Raw genomic sequence first — 17,949 nt, forward strand, 5'->3', positions numbered from 1 at the left:
GAGAAAATGATGAATTCAAGGATGTGTTTTGGATTGAGGCTGCCCACTGAAGGGTATGCAGGCTCAGTGACCTGCATTCAGTCTGCAGACAACAAAGCATTCATCAGATTAATGCTTTTTTTCCCCCCTCGGTTCCCTCCCCTCCCTTATGGTTGTGTTTTTCCAGTGATGTTTGGGTACCTGACGCTCAGGGGCTGCTCTGCAGAGGAGAGGGTTTTCCCAGAGCTACCCCAGTTTAGCTGGCAGTGCTGGGAAAGAGGAGAGCACAGGGAATGCAGCAGCACACTGCTGCTCCTCTACCACCACCCTGTGGGCAACCTTTCTGGACCGCTCCTGAGGATGATGGTTCTCTCATCCCCAGTGGTGAGAGAATGTTTCATCATTCCTAAATATGTTACGAATCAGCCTCTGATCTGAATATGTGATGGAAAACCAGAATATCGAAAATCACAATGCATTTCTTCAGCATGCGTAGATCAGCAGATGGAGGTGCTGCATCCTGTCATGGAGCTCCTCTGCATCGCCAGGCTCTGCCCTCCGGCCGCTCCTGGGCAAGTCGCTGGAAGCCGCTTGCTCATGCCTAGTGAGGGGGATTTGAGCTGGATGGATATTTGCTTCTTGTTTGAGTTGCTGAAATAGTCTCACTTCATTTCACAGACCACAATCTCATGTCTGAGGGTCCTTGTGAAAATGCCAACCCGTTCAGGTTTACCTCCTTCCCCAGCCTCTCACCTCCCATTTGCGTTTGTTTTCCGCTTGGATAAACACTGCCCATTTCCTACACTCTCTCCCTGACACATTTCACAAAGTCTGAAGGACAGAAATTGATGTGTGCTGAAGCTAATTTTACCTTTTGTAACACCGGTTTGCAAGAAATACAATAGAGCTGCACAATAGGCTGCCAGGAGCTGGCTGGGAACTGTTGGCAGCGTTTGCCATCTCCTGGAGGACCATAGCAATAGCAGAGTTAGACCTGTCCCGCTGTGGCACCTGATACCTGCTATGTCCCCTCTTTACAGAGCCTCCTCGGTGGATAAAGGAGCCCGAAGGTGGTGTGTACAGCGTAGGAACAAATCTCGTGCTGCTGTGCGAAGCTATTGGCAGCCCAGAGCCAACCACTCAGTGGAAACTTAACGGGATGCCCATCGATAGTAAGTGCAAGGTCCAGCGTCCTCCTTTAGCTGGTGGCCGGGTGGGATGTGCCTGTGTTGTGCCCGGTTAGAGGGAACACACAAATCCTAATGCACTGAGGCATGTCTGGTTTGACATCTATTTAGACATGAATTAATATTTATTTACCTAATCAAGCTAACATTTAAATATGACCTTGAAGAGAGTAGGGGTGAAAGCTGCAGGGCTGTGGAGTGGTGGTACCCCTGAGTTACTGCCACTGCCTCACCCCGTAACGCTCCCACCTTTTGGGGATCTGGGGTAGCTTACGTTTATTGAGGACTCCTGGTCTTTGTGCTTCTGAATAAGCACAAGTGACTGTGTGTTGGGGAGCACAGGCCCTGCTCCCTGGTGTAGCAGTATTATTACTACCGTTTTAAAAAGTCTGCATGGGGATTTTACTAGAAATCAGTGCTCTAGAGCACTGTCTTTAGGCCACGGGACTGTTGGCAAAGGCAGTGCTCTGCACCTTGCTCTCCGGCTGTTGAGCGAGGTCCTGGTTTGATCCTGAAGATGTGCTTTGCCTTTGACTTTCAAGCAATGAGGAGAGACTGTGAATTCCACAGTCATGGTGTTTTCTCCATCTCCTGATATAGTCTGGGTCTTTGCAGGTAGGACCTTCAGAGGGAGAATCTCTGCCAGAGAGATCAGCCTTACCAACCTTCAGCTTCAGGACAGTGCTGTGTACCAGTGCGAGGCCAGCAACAAACACGGCACCATCCTCGCTAGCGCCAACGTGAACGTCCTCAGTGAGTACCCTCCTGGCCTTTCCTGTTCATGAGAAAAGATCTGACTGAAGCATCCCATTCTGCAGATTGAGTGCTTCAGAACAGCTTGGGGATTGTAACCATGTCATTGTTCTTTTGCATTGGCCCCAGATTTTAAGTACGTTGTCCAAACTAATGCGACTAACCTTATCATGGGCAATATTATATCCTTAGCATAAGTGCTCATGAGCTTTGATATTTTCTTTATTTTAAAAATGTGGTTGTGGTTGGGCTCAAAACCTTCTGAATTCAAACGTACTAAAACCACTGGGGGCTGAATTGTGACCACCACTCTGTTTTTGAATTATTAAGTGTATTGTTAATCTTTAATTTCAGTTGCGATGCTCAGCCTGTTGTTTGAAGAGAGTGATGGGAATTTATTTAATAGAAGAGGTCTCTAGAGGAAGCAGAACGGGGTCTGTTTTCTCTCCTGGAGCACATTGAGGTTTCATGTTATGACACGTCCAGCAGTCAACCACCGTTATCTTTGTCAGTGAAGCTTATGAGAGCTCAGTTGCTCAGTGCAACTAGTTCCAAAAGGCAGTGAAATTCCCATTAAGTGGCTGAGCCTTTGACCTTTGCTGGAAAAGGGGATGATGCGGGGACAGGATTTATATTCTCTGTCCTGAAATGCAGTGCTGCTCATTTTGCATTCTCTTTTGCAGATATTGCTCCCTTAATACTGACCTCAGATGGTGAAAACTATGCCACAGTTGTGGGTTACAGTGCCTTCCTGCACTGTGAAATTTTTGCCTCGCCTGCAGCAGATATCAGATGGTAAGCCACTGGGAACGGATGTTTTCATCTGCAACAGGTTCATCCAGGCTCCCCAAACATTGAAAAATGTATTGTTTTTATGGAGTTAAAGTTAGAAATTTGTAACAAAAACGTATATAATATAAATATTCTGTGTTTAAATGCACTTTCAAAAACCCTGAAGCACTAGTTTATTAAAAAAGGTTAATGAAAGTCCTCAATCCCTGTGTGAGACAAGTGCTGGGATACTCGTTAAACCAAGCCATGCTGTATATAGCCAAACCCTGCTACAGCTTCACTGGCCTTCGTCAATGTTAGCAACTTTTTAAATTTGGACACGTTATTGAGGTGGAAACCTGATGACTTACAGAACGTATTTACCTGGAAATGGTTCCATACGGTTGGAAATCACAGGATTGTCACAGCACTTGACAGGTGCAATAAAATTACAGATGACAGCTATAGATTAAAGGCTCAGCCAGACTAGTTTAAAGACCTTGCTAGATGCTGTCAGTGTGGTTTTGGTTTGCAGGAAGCTTATGTCCCTTTACGATTTGCTGCACATGGGTAGGGACTGGCTGATCTTGACTTGGTCACTCAGTGGCAGATCTGACACCAGCTCCCAAAATTCCTGCGTCCACTGTAATATCTGCTAACCATGAAATAAACAGTTTCTGCAGCCCTAGAAATAACCCATAACTATTATTATCCTCTTTAGGACTAAGGACGACAGCATAGAGCCACTTTCAACATTACGCTATGAGTTAAATAAGAATGGCACCCTAGAGATCAAAGAAGCAAAGAAAGAAGACTCAGGATCGTATGCTTGCTGGGCTGCAAACTCTGTTGGAAAAAGAGCAATCACTGCTAATCTGGATATAAGAGGTAATGTCTCACTTATGAATAGAAAGACTTTTGACATCTGCTAAGGTTTTATATTTACAAATTTTCAGTAAACAGGTAGTTTGTAAATACTCAGTCCAAGATACAGATTTATTCTCTGAGGCTATAAATTCTCTGTATATTAAGACCTGAAATGGTCTCCATTTTCCTCTGCAATTGCTCCGTGCTCATACACGATGTTTACTTTCTTCTCAACACTTCCAGAAGCTGCATAAGCCACCAAAAACTTGCAGTTTACTTCCCAGATCCATTAACTTCATTATCTTGAAAGCGTTTTCCCTCCTTCTTGCCGTCAGCCCTGTAGCGCTCAGCACAGGTTCTTGGGTGGCCCTCGGGAGCCCAGAGCCCTTCCTGTGCTCGGGGGCTCGGTGGGGTCCTCACTGAGCCGGACAGGGTCCCTGCATCTCCCACAGCTGTGGGCTTCCTCCTTCCCTAAAGCAACTTCCCATCTGTTGATCAGAAGGTACATCCAAAACTGAACTAATATCCGCAGCGAACACCAAGCACGTTGCAGCAGGGTGAGTTAGGGGATGCTGCTGGCTTAAGGGCTTTGCACTGGGCCTTTGCCTGATGATCAACTTGACAAATATTTGTAAATAGAAAAAAAAAAAAATTGCTGAAATGCTTTTACTTAAAAAGTTCAGGTACACACCTTGTGCTCTAATTCTGTTTTAAGGGATTGGTTTGGCTGGTTGGGCAGGAGGGTTTTCTCCTGGGAGGGTCGTGGCAGCGGACAGCTTCTCTTGAGCACACAGGTTAAAGTTAGCGGGTTACATGCAAATTTACTTAGGATTTAGCGCTTGCCAATAGAAAAAACCTTAAATATTCAATTAGTAACGTCCTCAAAAGGACTCTCAGATGCAGGTTTGTGGTGACAAACTTGAGAAAAAACCCCACTCTTTTTGTGTTCTATTTCCACCCACTCCCTTTGCTCTGTGAATTTTACAAGGATAATAAACATCAAAATGTACAATGAAATTCTCACAAAGCAACATTTCACTGTAAAGAGAAATTCAGCCAAGTGCTTTCTTCTTACTTATTCATCTGTTTCTGCATTCAGATTAGAGTCAATTAAAAGAACAAACTTGATTGCAATAATTTTTTCTCACTTGACTTTAATAAGCTTGTAATTTTTGTTGGATCGTCGCCAAAGCTTATTTCAAATGGCAATTGGACATAAAAATCATATTCAGGCTTATTTTATCATCCATTTCATGACAGTCTGCTAACAAGAATTTTCACCTGTGACTTTTTTTTGTGTTTGTTTTTTTTTTTTTTTCTGGAGCACTTTGGTTTGGAGTAAACTAAAAAAGAAATTTTCAAGATAGAAAATTAAATCCTGGGAAATATCTATTTCAAAACCAACCATCCTTCCCTTGAAATGTTTTTATATATAACAAAAAAGACATGATCATTGCTCCTAAGGTTGATTTTTATATATGAAGTGCGTGGTGAAAATTTGATGTAATAGTCTCTTTCTCCTAATCAAAATGTTTTTCTGTGATCAGATGCTACAAAACTTGTTGTTACTCCAAAGAACCCCCGAGTGTTGAAATCACATTCGATTTTATTGAAATGTCAGTCTGAGTATGATTCACACTTGAAACACAGTTTCAAATTATCCTGGAGGAAAGATGGAGATGAGCTGCCAGTCAACAGCACGGAATATGGCAGGTAAGCAGGGAAGAAACAAGAGTTTTCTTGATCTCAGCTGAATAGTGCTGTATGGTGCTGGAACATGAGTTTCAATAAACATCAGACTTAATAGCTTGAAATGCAAATTTATGTCTCCAAGAATTCTTCATGCAATATGTGAATAGATCTGCATTTTATATACATATAAAAATAAATATAAATGCATCTTTATGAGTTTTGAGCCACGGCTGGCAAATGATTTTGGTTTTTATTAACTCTTTCACCATCACAGCAGAATATCACATAAATGTTGGTTCAACCCAAAAATCCAACCCTAGCCCCAGTGCAGTCAACTGGGGTTTTGTTTCTCCACTTCAGTGGAACTACTATTTTCCTGTGTTTCATAACTGTTTGGCCAAAGCAAGTCCTTGTGATGTTAAAAAGAATGTAAAACAGATTTCTAGGATTCTGCCTAAAATCGTACACATTAAAAGCAAAGAGTTTTTCCTACGTATGAATTTCGAACCTGCAAGTGCAGGCTGAATTTTGCCCTACTTTTGTGTTTCCATTGACCTTAAGGGATGGAGCTCAGCCTCTATTCCATATGAAGGGTCCCACAGTGGGCAATCAGATGTCTTTATTAATTACCACAGAAGAGAGATGTTTGCCTAAATACTGCAGTGCTGGAGAGGTTGAAGATCCTGCTGAGGCCACGTAGTGTGGGGAGATAGCGCCAAGCAAATGCTATGTCTGCAACAGAGCCCACGTGCCTGGGTTAATGCCAGCTTCCCCTGGTGCATTGGACATTACACAAGTGGGTTGGGAATGCTTGGTTTTACTCAACCCTTTCAAAAATTCGGACATAAAGCCCATGTATTTGCCTCATTAATGTTACGCCAAAATCCTATGCTCCAGACACTCAGCCGATGCATATCAATGTGGCTCTTTTCAGACTGAGAGAGACATGCCAACTTCCAGCCATGGAGGCTAAATGGCTACAAAATACAAATAATAGTCTACAGCACAGTGTATAATACAACTGCAATTACGTTTTCAAGTAATAGGCCTAACATGCAATTATGTTATTCAAAATGTCCTGTTACCAAGTTTTTTATGAACAGTTTTTCGAAGAACAACGGTGTCTGTCTGTCATATGCTTATCTTACAGATCTTTCTCTTCCTTATTTGTATGTACCTTTTTTTTTTTTCGCCCCTTAGGATAATTCTGGACAGGGATACACTGTTCATATCAAGCGTGACACTGGAGGATCAAGGAGTTTACACATGTGTGGCTAGTACTTCTCTGGACAGCGTCACAGCCGAATCGCGGTTAATTGTTCTTGGTAAGAGGGTGTTCTCCCTGTGTGCGAACAGCTCTGTGCAGTACATAATGCCATTGCAGCACTTTTGCTTATTTGCTTCTTTGACCCAATTCAGTTACAAAGCCTCAATAACCCAATTTCACAGAGGCACAATATCCCTCTCCCTCATTAACCTCAGTTGTGCTCTCTTTGTATCTCCTGGGATGGGGATGCTGACACAAAGTTTTAATTTCTATTTAATCTTTGTTATACCTAAGACGAGGCGGCCTTTTTTCTCAGTTTAGGAGTCACCCGCAGTGGCTGTAGGAGCTTGCCCAGGCTGGAAGGTGTAATAGCATATTAAGAATGGCTCTGCTTCTGCTTTGAAGTCCTTTGTCCACTTTACTAGAGATTTGCACACAAATTACTGCTTGGACTATGTTTTGAAAAAGAAAGATGTAAGGCCAGTATTTAGATGGCCAACCTGTCTTAAGATCAGTGGAAATTAAGCACCTAAAAGGATTAATTATCTCTGTGAATCTGAGCATAAATGATTGTCCAGTGGCAAACAACAAGCCCACAGCAGAGAAAAGCCTTGACCCACGGAGTCTGAAGCTTGACCTTGTGTGAGTATCCTTACAACCTGCCTCCCTTCCTGAAGGACCACTTGAAATTAAGGGTGTGGAGTGATGTGCAGTCCTTTGCACATGGACCCAAGGGCATCAGCCAATAGCTAAAATTCTGTTTTGGGAACAGTTTTGCATCATTTTGATTTCATTACATTTTGCTTCATTTTACATTTTTATTTATTTCTGGCAGTGATTGCAGCAAGAACTGAGAAAATCTGACCTTCAAGATGTTTTCACACTTTAAATGAATGGCATTTTTCAGTAAATAGTAAATTAAGAAGATGCTATGCACATTATTTATGGTACCGTGTTCTTTAGTGCTGTATAATTCAAAATGTTTGTAGACTATTCATTACATTACTTATGAAAATTTCATGAAGCACTTTATTCCCTTTTAAAAAGGTGATTTGCAGAAGAGGAAAAACAGTCTTGTGCTCTTTTCCCCTTGTTTAGTGTATATAGGAAAGGTCTTGGTGGATTAACAATATCTCTTATTTTCCAAATGAAAAATTCAGGCTTGTTTTGCAATGAAAGACTTGTGAGATGGCTAAAGAACTAAATATGGTACAGATGGAGACATCAGAATACGGGCAACTAAGAGGAAAAGAAATATTCAGTTAGAATGCCTCTAACTATTTGTTGTATGATTAATAAACAGATAGAGGGATGACTATCTTTAAGATACACCATCGCCATCTTTAAATTAATATACTGAAATATAAAGAAACCAAACAAAAACCCCAAACATAACCTTTTTAACTTTTTGATGTAACCTGAGATATACAAGAAAACTCAACATTGTTATTTAAAAAATTTTGTGTAGACACAATTAATTTCTTTCACAATGACAGAGACAGTATTGGTGGTTGAGATAGCTGTTTTTCCCATAAAGAAATGACATTGTCAGCTGAAAATGTAGTTGGGACATTGGGGCAGGAGGAGATCGAAGACCTGAAGTTGTGCAATCTCATCTCCTTGGTCTGTACATTTTTTAGATTTTGAAACACCAGCCCTATGTTAGAGGAGGGGGAGTGCGCGTGCGACTTTGGAAGGATGAGGGGTTACCATCGGCCCCCTGCAGTGAGAAATCACTCTTTTACGTCAGGCCCTATATGTTTCAGTTACCAGACTAATCCAATACAATCAGACTGCAAACTGTCAAAGCAAACCGTAAGGAAGATAAACACCTGCCAGTCTGAATCCGCTAAATTTGAAAGTGTTCATTCAATTACAGGCAATTTGGCGAACAACCCGTGCCACAGATCACCTCTTCTGCCCCCGATGCTGTTGAGAAAGCGGGTGGTGTTGCAGACATGTGCCACCCTTGCCGTCTTCCAGGACTGTCAGGGGGAGCAGCCTATTTCGGTGGTGCTGGTAACCTCAGCCCTGGTTAAGACCACATCCCTGAAAAGTGAGCTCTGACAGCAGCAGGGCAGTCCCGTGCTCAGGGCTTGTACAGTCCCGCACTTGTCCCCGCTAGGCGTAGTCCAGTTATCACACCAACAACTGACTCTGATATATTCTCTGGACAGCATTAGTTGAGCTGGCAGGTAATGAATTTTCTTGTTTCCTTTTAATATAGATCCCCATGGCTGGGATAATGAATGTTATTCTTTCACTCATATTCTGAAAGGCCAAGTTCGATAACTGTCGGAGCTGAGACACCTTCTACCACTCTGGTTTGCACCAGAGTAAATCCAAGTGATGCTAATATAACTTTCTGCTAAGAGCAGTGTCGATATCTATTAATGATTAACTAGACCTTAGTGTTGATTTGAAAAGAAAAATCTGTTGGTGCAAGCACAGTAATGAGAGTGGATGGAAATGAACTCGAGAAGGGATATTGCATTTGTAAGGGAAAAAGCAGGACCAGGAGATTCAGCCTGGTTTTCTCTAATAAAAAGGATCTTTAAAAGCAATTCCCACTTTCCTAATTTTGTCCATTTTGAAATCAAAAGATGTTTTACCACCATCTTCACTGAACTTGCTGTTCCAGTCCCTTGGAAAATGCCAAGACAAACACAAATAGCTTGCCGTGCTCCTGACACTTCTTCATTATTCCTCAGATGTCCCTGCTCCGCCAGAAGACCTTCAGCTCTCAGAAAATCAAAACCGAAGTGTTCGACTATCCTGGAAAGCCGGGGCCAGTCATAACAGCCCTATTAATGGTATGAAGGATTTTAGTAGCATCAGCTTGTACTGTTTAGCATTACGGCATGTCATGGCTGTTAGAAGAAACAAACCGCGCTCACAGCCATACTTAATCGGTTTTACTATGACAGTTGTTTTGTTCAAAGTTCATTTCCATCACAGAATCACACAGAATCACAGAATCACTAAGGTTGGAAAAGACCTGTAAGATCATCAAGTCCAACCATCAACTAACTATATCCCAGTCTAGTCATCCTTGCTATTTATAAGCCATTTACACAGGCTCTGCCTTTTTTCTTTTGTTTTGTTTCTTTTCCTCCCCAGAGTCGATTATAGAGTTTGAAGAGAACCGGTGGGAGCCAGAGAGGTGGCAGGAGCTAACCCGAGCCCCGGGGAATGACACCACAGCCCTTTTGTCACTGGCCCCGTATACGAATTACCAGTTCCGTGTCGTGTCTGTGAACGCTGTGGGAAGGAGCCAGCCTAGCAAACCATCGCTGCGCTATGCAACACCTCCGGCTGGTAAACACTGCCATCTAGTTTTCTCGAATATTAATATTTTTAGTGTTTTGCTGGGAATAACAGTGCCCTCCTGTGCTTCAGAGGGCTGTGAAGAAGTCAGGCACGCTTGCGCTGCTTTCGCTGCTCAGTGGCAGCCCAGGGACGCCGAAATGAGGAGTCTCGGCTGCCGTGGTTAGCAGGGCGTTTCCTACCAGGGTACGGATAGCGTACGGCTTTCCTGAGCTCTGCTGATTTTGCGCCTTTAAAGCCCATTGCAGCCCTTTATGGACAAGCAGTTGCTGGAGGGGATCTTTGAGGTTTATGGGGAGCCTTTCAGCAGCACTAAGCTTGTCAAAAATCTCCATTCACAGGGAGTTTCTCACTGTGACAGAAAACGTTGTGTCCCTGAAAGTCATTTAAGAGGCCAACTGTTTAGCACAGCATTTGCATTCCCTGGCATTTTTCTTTCTATCTTTTTTCTCCCTTTACTTCAATTTCAGGTCCTTCTTCAGCTTTTCAGCTGTGTGCATCCCACTAATGATATACCTTCTGTTTACTATCCCCATAGGGAGAAAAATCTTTTCCTGGTAATCCCCGTACATCTGGTGCTTTGAAATCCAAAAGTCACAGTTTCATGTTAGCTGGTGGCTCCAACTAACAAGGGCACTTAGGAATCAAAACTGCATAAACAATGTGTTTCAGTCACAGCAGCTTTGCTGATCCAAGTAATTAATCTCATGAATGCTTTTTGTTTAGGTGTCTTTCACTCTCAGTAATATGGGAATAAGAAAAGTTTTTTGCATCCTTTTTTTGCATTTAACTAATAAATGCAAATAAACCCCAGGATATGCAAACTAACCTTATCACCTGTGTGGTTCCAGCTCCAGACAAGAACCCAGAAAACATCCGAGTTGAAGCTTCTGAACCAAATGAAATGGTGATGAAATGGGAGGTAAGGCAAATGTGTCCCTCAATGCTACGATATCAGAAACAGTTCTTCCTTCAAGCAGCAGTTTCTAAAGCAGCATGGAATTTATCAGGATGTTGGTTTAATATAAATATATTTTAAAAAATACTGGATCCCTTGACTTTATCTCCCCTTCCCCTACCTCTGTTTTTTAGTAAATATTTGCAAATTCCATAGGTAGGACCCTTGATGCTCCTGAAGTCACAGGTAAAGTCGTTATTGACTTAAATGTGTTCTGGATTTCTTCCCCTCATTTCATTTTGATTCAAAAGTCAGTTTTTTACATCTTTCTTTGCAGGTTATTAAGAAATACGAAAGTCCTATAAAGCGCAGTGAGAATCCTCCAGAGTACGCTCTCCTTCTGTGCATTTTACATACAGGAAAGTGCTTAAAATAATTGGGGTCTCACCCTGCTCTGCAGGAGGAGCAGCCAGGCCCAGGGAGGGGATGGTTTATGCATAGCTTCTGCCCTTCCAGCCTGGATGTTTAAAAATGATGCAGATCATTTGACCAAGAGAACGTGAGCTTGAATTTTTACACCAAGAACTAAGGGAGTGTAGATAAAGCTCCTGAGCATGTGAGTCAAAGGAATTGCGTAAAAGTCTTGAGGATGGTTTCCAGTTTTCAAATTCCCTGGCTTTTAAGCTTGCAGCTTCTGTGCCAACAGTTTAGAGAGAGATATATTCCTTCATTTAACACAAATTTTAACAACTGTGGAAGGAAGCATATTTTTTTGTGGCTGGAATTAAACACAGTTTACATGAGATTTACTTCTCAATCTGCTGCTCGCAGCAAAGAACAATAAATGTTTCCCCAGTGTGAATTCATGGTTTAGGCTATAATTATGCCAAAAGGAGACGGCCCTCTAGATCTATTGACTTGGATTTGAATGGGCATTTTTGCTCTACAGCATAGCCCAGGGTCAGGGAAGACGGTCCTGCCTCTCGGAAGAAATGCAGAGAGGTAGTTACCAGCGTGGCTGGGAAATGCTACTGTGATCAACGCTTCGTTGAACAGAGAACGAGCGCTCCCCTTCGCCCGGAAGCCCGTAATCCACTGCTCAGACTGGGCAAAAGTAGACGTGAAAACTGAGACTGAAGGGAGAGAATAGGATGGACAGGCTTTGTTAAATCTTGTTGAATCATTTAAATGTCGTAAACGGGATATTCATTTATTTATGGTGTTCCCTGTACGCTTTTCAGAGGAAATGCTAGGCACCGAACATGCTATTTCTGGCAGACAAAGGCTGCAAAATGATGTTAATCTGCCTACTTTGGATTAAGAGACCAGATGAGCATTAGTGACTAGCTTTTCAGCCAAGGATTTGCAGCATTAAGGGAGATCAAAATAAGAGTCAAGCAGTGCTGCAATTTAACTCTAAACAAGAAGTTATTTTTGAGTAGGAATTTTTTACTTCTTCAGCTTCTCTTGCAAATCCCATTCCCCGGGATCTTTGCCATGGAGATGATTCTCTCAGCGGTGCCTGTTAGAAAGCTGCCCGGTCTACCGGTTCCTTGGTCATAGTCATCCCGAAAGTCCTCATACCCTCAGAGCAGATACATGGGAATTTTTGCAGATCGAGACTTAGGTCCCCCCATGCATGAGGAGCGGCGGTCAGGCGGGTCGATGGGGCATCGCTTTCTTCTGGCACTTGCAAGTTGATGTCATTTTGTTTCAGACTTCTGTGTGCAGCTTGGATACATATCAGTTATTATATATTTAAATAAGTACAATATATAATTTAAATATTATTAAAAGTAGGGTCTGTGGTGGGAAATACCCACAGCTGTTTCAGTGGACTGAAATAACCCTCATCATTTTTGGTAGTTCAGGTGACCAGTTAACTTTACTAATTAAATAACTACGTTTTCAGAGAAATAAACTCAACTGGAAAATGTCTTATGACAAGCCATTTCTATATGTCTTCCAATATTTTATAAATTAATAATTAGATGGGAACCATGCTGTGATGAATTCTTCAGCTGATCGGTAAAAAAGAGTAGCACAGCAGTTGCACATTAAATGTCCAGGCGTAGTTTCAAGCATTTGGTGCGTATTTAGAACAAATCTAAATTTTAATGACCCAACTTGCTGTGCTACATAAAATTCTAAGACAAAACACAGATTTTTGCTGTACTAAAAGGCACACAGAGCCTTGTGCCAAAATATGCATTTTAGCTGTGCTAAAAGGCATGCGGTTTTACATCAGACAAGAAAACAAAGAAAACCTGTAGCAAAACAAAAACTGATGTATGTAGTATGCAGAAATATGCCTACTAGCAATTAATCTGTTTTTAATCCAACTGTTTTTCTGCCTTTTACCCACCTTTCCTCTTGAAGTCATGACATTTTTCTTCCAGTCGTCTAAGAATTAACATGACAGAAAAAAGTCTAAGCTTTCTTTTTTCCCCCTTTTCTCTCCCAATGTTGTAACATGCTCTCCAAAATTATTCCCCCCTCCCCTCAGCTGCTGTTTCAAGATGACTGTAACAAAGGCAGACAGGGTCTCTTTTAACTTCTTCTGCAGCCGTTGAAACCCATGGAGAGGAACGGGCCGGGGCTGGAGTACAAAGTCAGCTGGCGGCAGCGGGGAGTCGAGGCAGACTGGAACGAGGAGATGGTGAAGAAGCATTCTCTGACCCTGCGGAACACCCCCACCTTCGTGCCTTACGAGATCAAAGTCCAAGCGGTAAATAATTTAGGATCTGGTCCTGAACCAAACGTTACCATCGGATATTCAGGAGAGGACGGTAAGTAGCGGAAACTTTCATGTAAAAATAGGCTGCATGGGGGATTCTTGCAATGCAAAACAATCGGATGTGGAGTGATGGATTAGGCAGCCCACGGCCAAAACTGCTTAAATGCCAGTGCTCAACATGATGGGCTACATGAGACGCAGATACGAGTGATGCTGGGTGCCATGGGCGCCAGCTTGCTGGAGTTTGAGGGGTTTTTTGGAAAGGTCACTTGTGCTTTCATTAATCTCAGTTGCTGGCTTAATCCGGATACTTGTTTGAAGGCCACAGTCTGTAAGAAGTCTATGAAGTATAGCAGTCATTGTGTTGGTGGGGAAGAAAAAATCTTTAGCTTGCCTGGGGCTCGATTCAACAGTTTAACACTGTCAGAAGTTAAGCACTCTGGCAATTAAGTACAAACAATCAGGTGCTGAGTGTTGGAAGTGAATTTATGGATGATGCCACATTGCCATGTAAGCTGGGTGTTACCTTGTCCATTGAATCCTTGAAGAACAGGTCCTCTTCTCCAGCCTGGGCTTCTGTCCAGTGGCTTTCCATGGCTCTTGGGTGGCACAGCCCCCTCTCAGGCCTCCCTGTGTCTCTGGAGAAGTCCTCCTCTACTGTAAGGCTTTGCTTTGGATCTAATCCTGCTCCAAGCCCCCTCCCCGGCTCTTCTCAGTGCTTGCCAACCTCTGGTTTTGGACTCTGCCTGGCCCACGGTGCATCATCCAGGCCAGATCAAACAGAGAGGCTTTCTCCCCTTGCCACCTGTTTTCACAAAATAGACGCCCTGGGCTGCTCTGAAATCACAGCCACCGCTTATGCTACCCACCCTTTGCACATGCTCTTGGAGCTCCAGCTTCACGGTGGGCTTTAATAATCACGTCCCGTTAGGAGAGGTGAACATGCGGGAGGATTGCTCTGCTAATAGAATTAATGCCGGTGCCACGCGGGATGCGACAGCCCTGCTACACCTGTGGGACACTGGATAATGTCACTGCTGAGGCCACCCCAACATCTCTGAACAGCAGCCTGTCCCCTTTGGTGTTTACTGCATGACTAGAGAAGAAGACTGTAAATGTATCCACCTGCAGTAAAGAGGTGCCAAGCCTCACTTTAGGAAGCAACACAGTTAAGCACCAACACCACCAAAAAAAAGAATCTTTTTTGTAGGAATTAAGGATTTAAATCAGCAAGGGAGTAAACAGCATGCTGGCCAGCTAGCGTGGGGCGCCAAGCTTCCCTGATCCCAAATACAAATGCTTATTGCATTTGCAAACGCTTAGCAGCAGGGGCTGGGAGCTGTTGGCAAAGAGGGGCCAGGAGGGCCAGCGAATGGTCCGTCTTTCAGATCTGACTATTAATTTTCTTAGTTAAAGACAGACAGTTTTCATCCCACACAGAATCTGAAGTCTCAAAGTTGTTTTCATCAGAATGAAATAAACTGACAGTTTGAATGGCCTTTGAAAAGTCTACAGTGGATTAGCCAGCTAAGACAAGCATGTATTTTGCTGCTTATTAAAATGACCAGACAGCCACGTCCCTGATTTAACCCACTGCGTCCTGCAGCAGTCACTCCCCAGTAGCAGTAGTATAGGTGCTGCTGCTCCCACCTCTCCACTTGCTGCAGCTACTCGCAGAAGCTGTTATGGAGTATCATGATCCATGGTAGGTGATATGAAACAGTTACTGTGATAACCACAGATGTAAAAAATGTTACCGGCTTTACATAGGGAAACAAATCCTCAGGCAGGCTCTCTGGAGCACTCCGTTCGTTGAGGGAGGGCACAGGGATCTGCGTTATCAACCCTGAATGGACCAGCTTGATGTTTACAACCTGCTGAGTGCTCTCCTGGTGGTTCACCAGCATAAGGATTTGGTGCTGGGAATGGTCTTACAGAATCATAGAATCGTAGAATTATTTAGGTTGTAAAAGACCTTTAAGATCATCAACTCTAACCGTAGACCTAACCCTGCTAAGTCCACCACTAAACCGTGTCCCGAAGCGCCTCATCCACATGTCTTTTAAATACCTCCTGGGATGGTGACTCCACCACCTCCTTGGGCAGCCTCTTCCAGGGTCTGACAACCCTTCCGGTGAAAAATTTTTTCCTAATATCCGATCTAAACCTCCCCTGGTGCAACTCAAGGCCATTTCCTCTTGTCCTATCACTTGTCACCTGGGAGAAGAGACCAACACCCACCTCCCCACAACCCCCTTTCAGGCAGTTGTAGAGAGCGATGAGGTCTCCCCTCAGCCTCCTCTTCTCCAGACTGAACAACCCCAGTTCCCTCATCAGACTTGTGCTCCAGACCCCTCACCAGCTCCGTCGCCCTTCTCTGGACACGCTCCAGCACCTCAACGTCCTTCTTGTAGTGAGGGGCCCAAAACAGAACACAGGATTCCAGGTGCTGTTCAGACAGGAGAATGCCCACTGCACACCCAGAAGTGGGCAACGGGAAGGTTTGGTGGTGCATCTTCTCTCCCCTGTAGAGTGTATGGCAGAAGAGGTGGTGAATAGTGAGAACAGAGAACAAGAAACCCTGCAGCATATTTATTTTCTTTGTGTGTCTGTGATGGATCTAATTTTATATCTATCAGTGGAAAATCTTCATTGCAATTCAGTTGTCAATGGATCAAGGCCTCTTTTTTTCAGGCGCTATAATAGCTCTCTGTGTTGTGTAGTGATTAAAATCCTACTGTTTAATGAGCTTAGTTGTAAAATGAAATTGATTATAAAAAAACCCTTTATGATTGCCTTCTTGAGTGCTGTGTTAATCATTTTTTTATTCTTCTCACTGCTGTAAGCATTACTTGAAACAGGAAATCATAAATACTGGTGTAGAAATTCATATGTCCCAGTGCACCTGTATTCCAGCCCTCAGCAGAAAGCCCTGATAGGGCAAAATAATGTTTATTGGCCTATTTCACCCACTGGATGCAGGTGGAATGGCTTTTTCTTGCCTGCATGAACTGCTACAGCTTGAGCTGGAAAGCCAAGCCCTGTAGCTGCGAACAGGGTGAAACTGAGCTCTTTTAAGTGTCTTTAATATACAGTACTTTTGTTTTTACAGTTCCAGATGCCGCTCCTTCCGGTGTATCAGTGGATGTTGTGAACAGCACGCTGGTCAAAGTCTTCTGGTTTGGAATACCAAGGGACAGAGTTCGTGGACATTTAAGAGGCTACAAGGTTACGAATTTCTCTTTAAATAATTGTATAGAATTGAATAAACTATTAAATGAGTCCCAGATCAAGGATAGATTGCAGTCTCTCATTTCTGGGAAGATGAGGGAAACCAGTATTGTGCTCAGCCCCATAAAACATAATTTGTTATAGAAGTACCAATCTCAATGCAGGTCAGTTGGTGGAAAACAAAAAGCATGCTGGACGGAAAAAGGCATCACCCAGAGAAACACTTCCTCACGTTTGTAGGAGACAGAAACTATGGGATGATTCCTGGTCTAGAGCCCTTCAGTGAATTTCGCTTAACTGTTTTGGCTTACAACTCCAAAGGAGATGGTCCGGAAAGCTCCCCCGTTGTGTTTGAAACTCCAGAAGGAGGTAAGACAAAATGCAAATATGGGATGGAGGGACATAAATAGAAATTGTCCCTGTAACAAGGCAAGTTGATTTCTGTATTTAAAGTGATTGTAAAATCTCCAATATTCATAAAACCCTTCGCTAGAAAGGGGAACTGTAGGTTTTGAGCTAAACTATATCCTCATTTAACAAGTATGTGTAGAGACAGACCAGTTCAATCTTTTTCTCTGAAAGCTAATCCCTGTATCTTCCAGTCCCCGAACAACCACGTTTTCTAAGGATCCTGAACTTTGACAAGGACTCTGTCACTCTGTCATGGGGACTTCCCAAGAAAGCAAACGGCCACCTTACTGGCTACATTTTGCAATACCAGATAAGTATGTGCTTGTTTTACTTTGATTTTGGAATTTAAGCATTAATCTTTAAAAAAAAAAAAAAAAGAAATAACGAAAAAAGTTTTACGTGTGCACAGTTATTTAAAACAGAGGCTGATGAGAAGGGCTGTTTCTGAGATCCCTATAACAGCCATAGCACCAGAACAGCGTGTTTTGAACTGCCATGTGCGCACAGCCTGCTAGAGGGCAGGCCAATGTCATCTTCCAAAGCAAAAAGGTTTCCATGCACTTTTCCGATGTGAGCTCACATTGCTGCCGTGCCCTATTCCACGTTTATACACTAATTCAATTATTTCATGTTTGCAAATTATACCTAACATAGTAGTTAAGAAGACCCATAAATTGTAGGTGCATTTAACTGAAGTGAAACTTATTGAACACAAAATAATTTGTAATGAGAGCACTTTAGCCACATTTATTCAGACATTCACATTATGTCAGTGAGCACCTCCTCCCCGTGCAATGCCTCAGCAGAAATGCAGACAACTACCACCTGA

At 43.0% G+C, this 17,949-nt stretch overlaps 1 protein-coding gene across 3 annotated transcripts in view; it reads left to right on the top strand.

Moving 5' to 3' along the window:
- CHL1 (cell adhesion molecule L1 like) overlaps window positions 1–17,949 on the top strand; it is a 55,859-nt gene that overhangs the window by 26,267 nt on the left and 11,643 nt on the right. For all 3 annotated transcript variants that reach the window (XM_009810258.2, XM_059823250.1, XM_059823249.1), the window contains 13 exons: window positions 1,020–1,151; window positions 1,782–1,919; window positions 2,603–2,714; window positions 3,412–3,578; window positions 5,105–5,270; window positions 6,450–6,574; window positions 9,228–9,329; window positions 9,637–9,834; window positions 10,695–10,765; window positions 13,308–13,530; window positions 16,591–16,706; window positions 16,874–17,078; window positions 17,312–17,434. In XM_009810258.2, the coding sequence (XP_009808560.2) occupies window positions 1,020–1,151; window positions 1,782–1,919; window positions 2,603–2,714; window positions 3,412–3,578; window positions 5,105–5,270; window positions 6,450–6,574; window positions 9,228–9,329; window positions 9,637–9,834; window positions 10,695–10,765; window positions 13,308–13,530; window positions 16,591–16,706; window positions 16,874–17,078; window positions 17,312–17,434 (1,878 nt within the window). The remainder of the gene's footprint in view (window positions 1–1,019; window positions 1,152–1,781; window positions 1,920–2,602; window positions 2,715–3,411; window positions 3,579–5,104; window positions 5,271–6,449; window positions 6,575–9,227; window positions 9,330–9,636; window positions 9,835–10,694; window positions 10,766–13,307; window positions 13,531–16,590; window positions 16,707–16,873; window positions 17,079–17,311; window positions 17,435–17,949) is intronic.

The sequence above is a fragment of the Gavia stellata genome, chromosome 12 (genome assembly GCF_030936135.1).
Source record: "Gavia stellata isolate bGavSte3 chromosome 12, bGavSte3.hap2, whole genome shotgun sequence".
In the NCBI taxonomy this organism is placed as follows: Eukaryota; Metazoa; Chordata; class Aves; order Gaviiformes; family Gaviidae; genus Gavia; species Gavia stellata.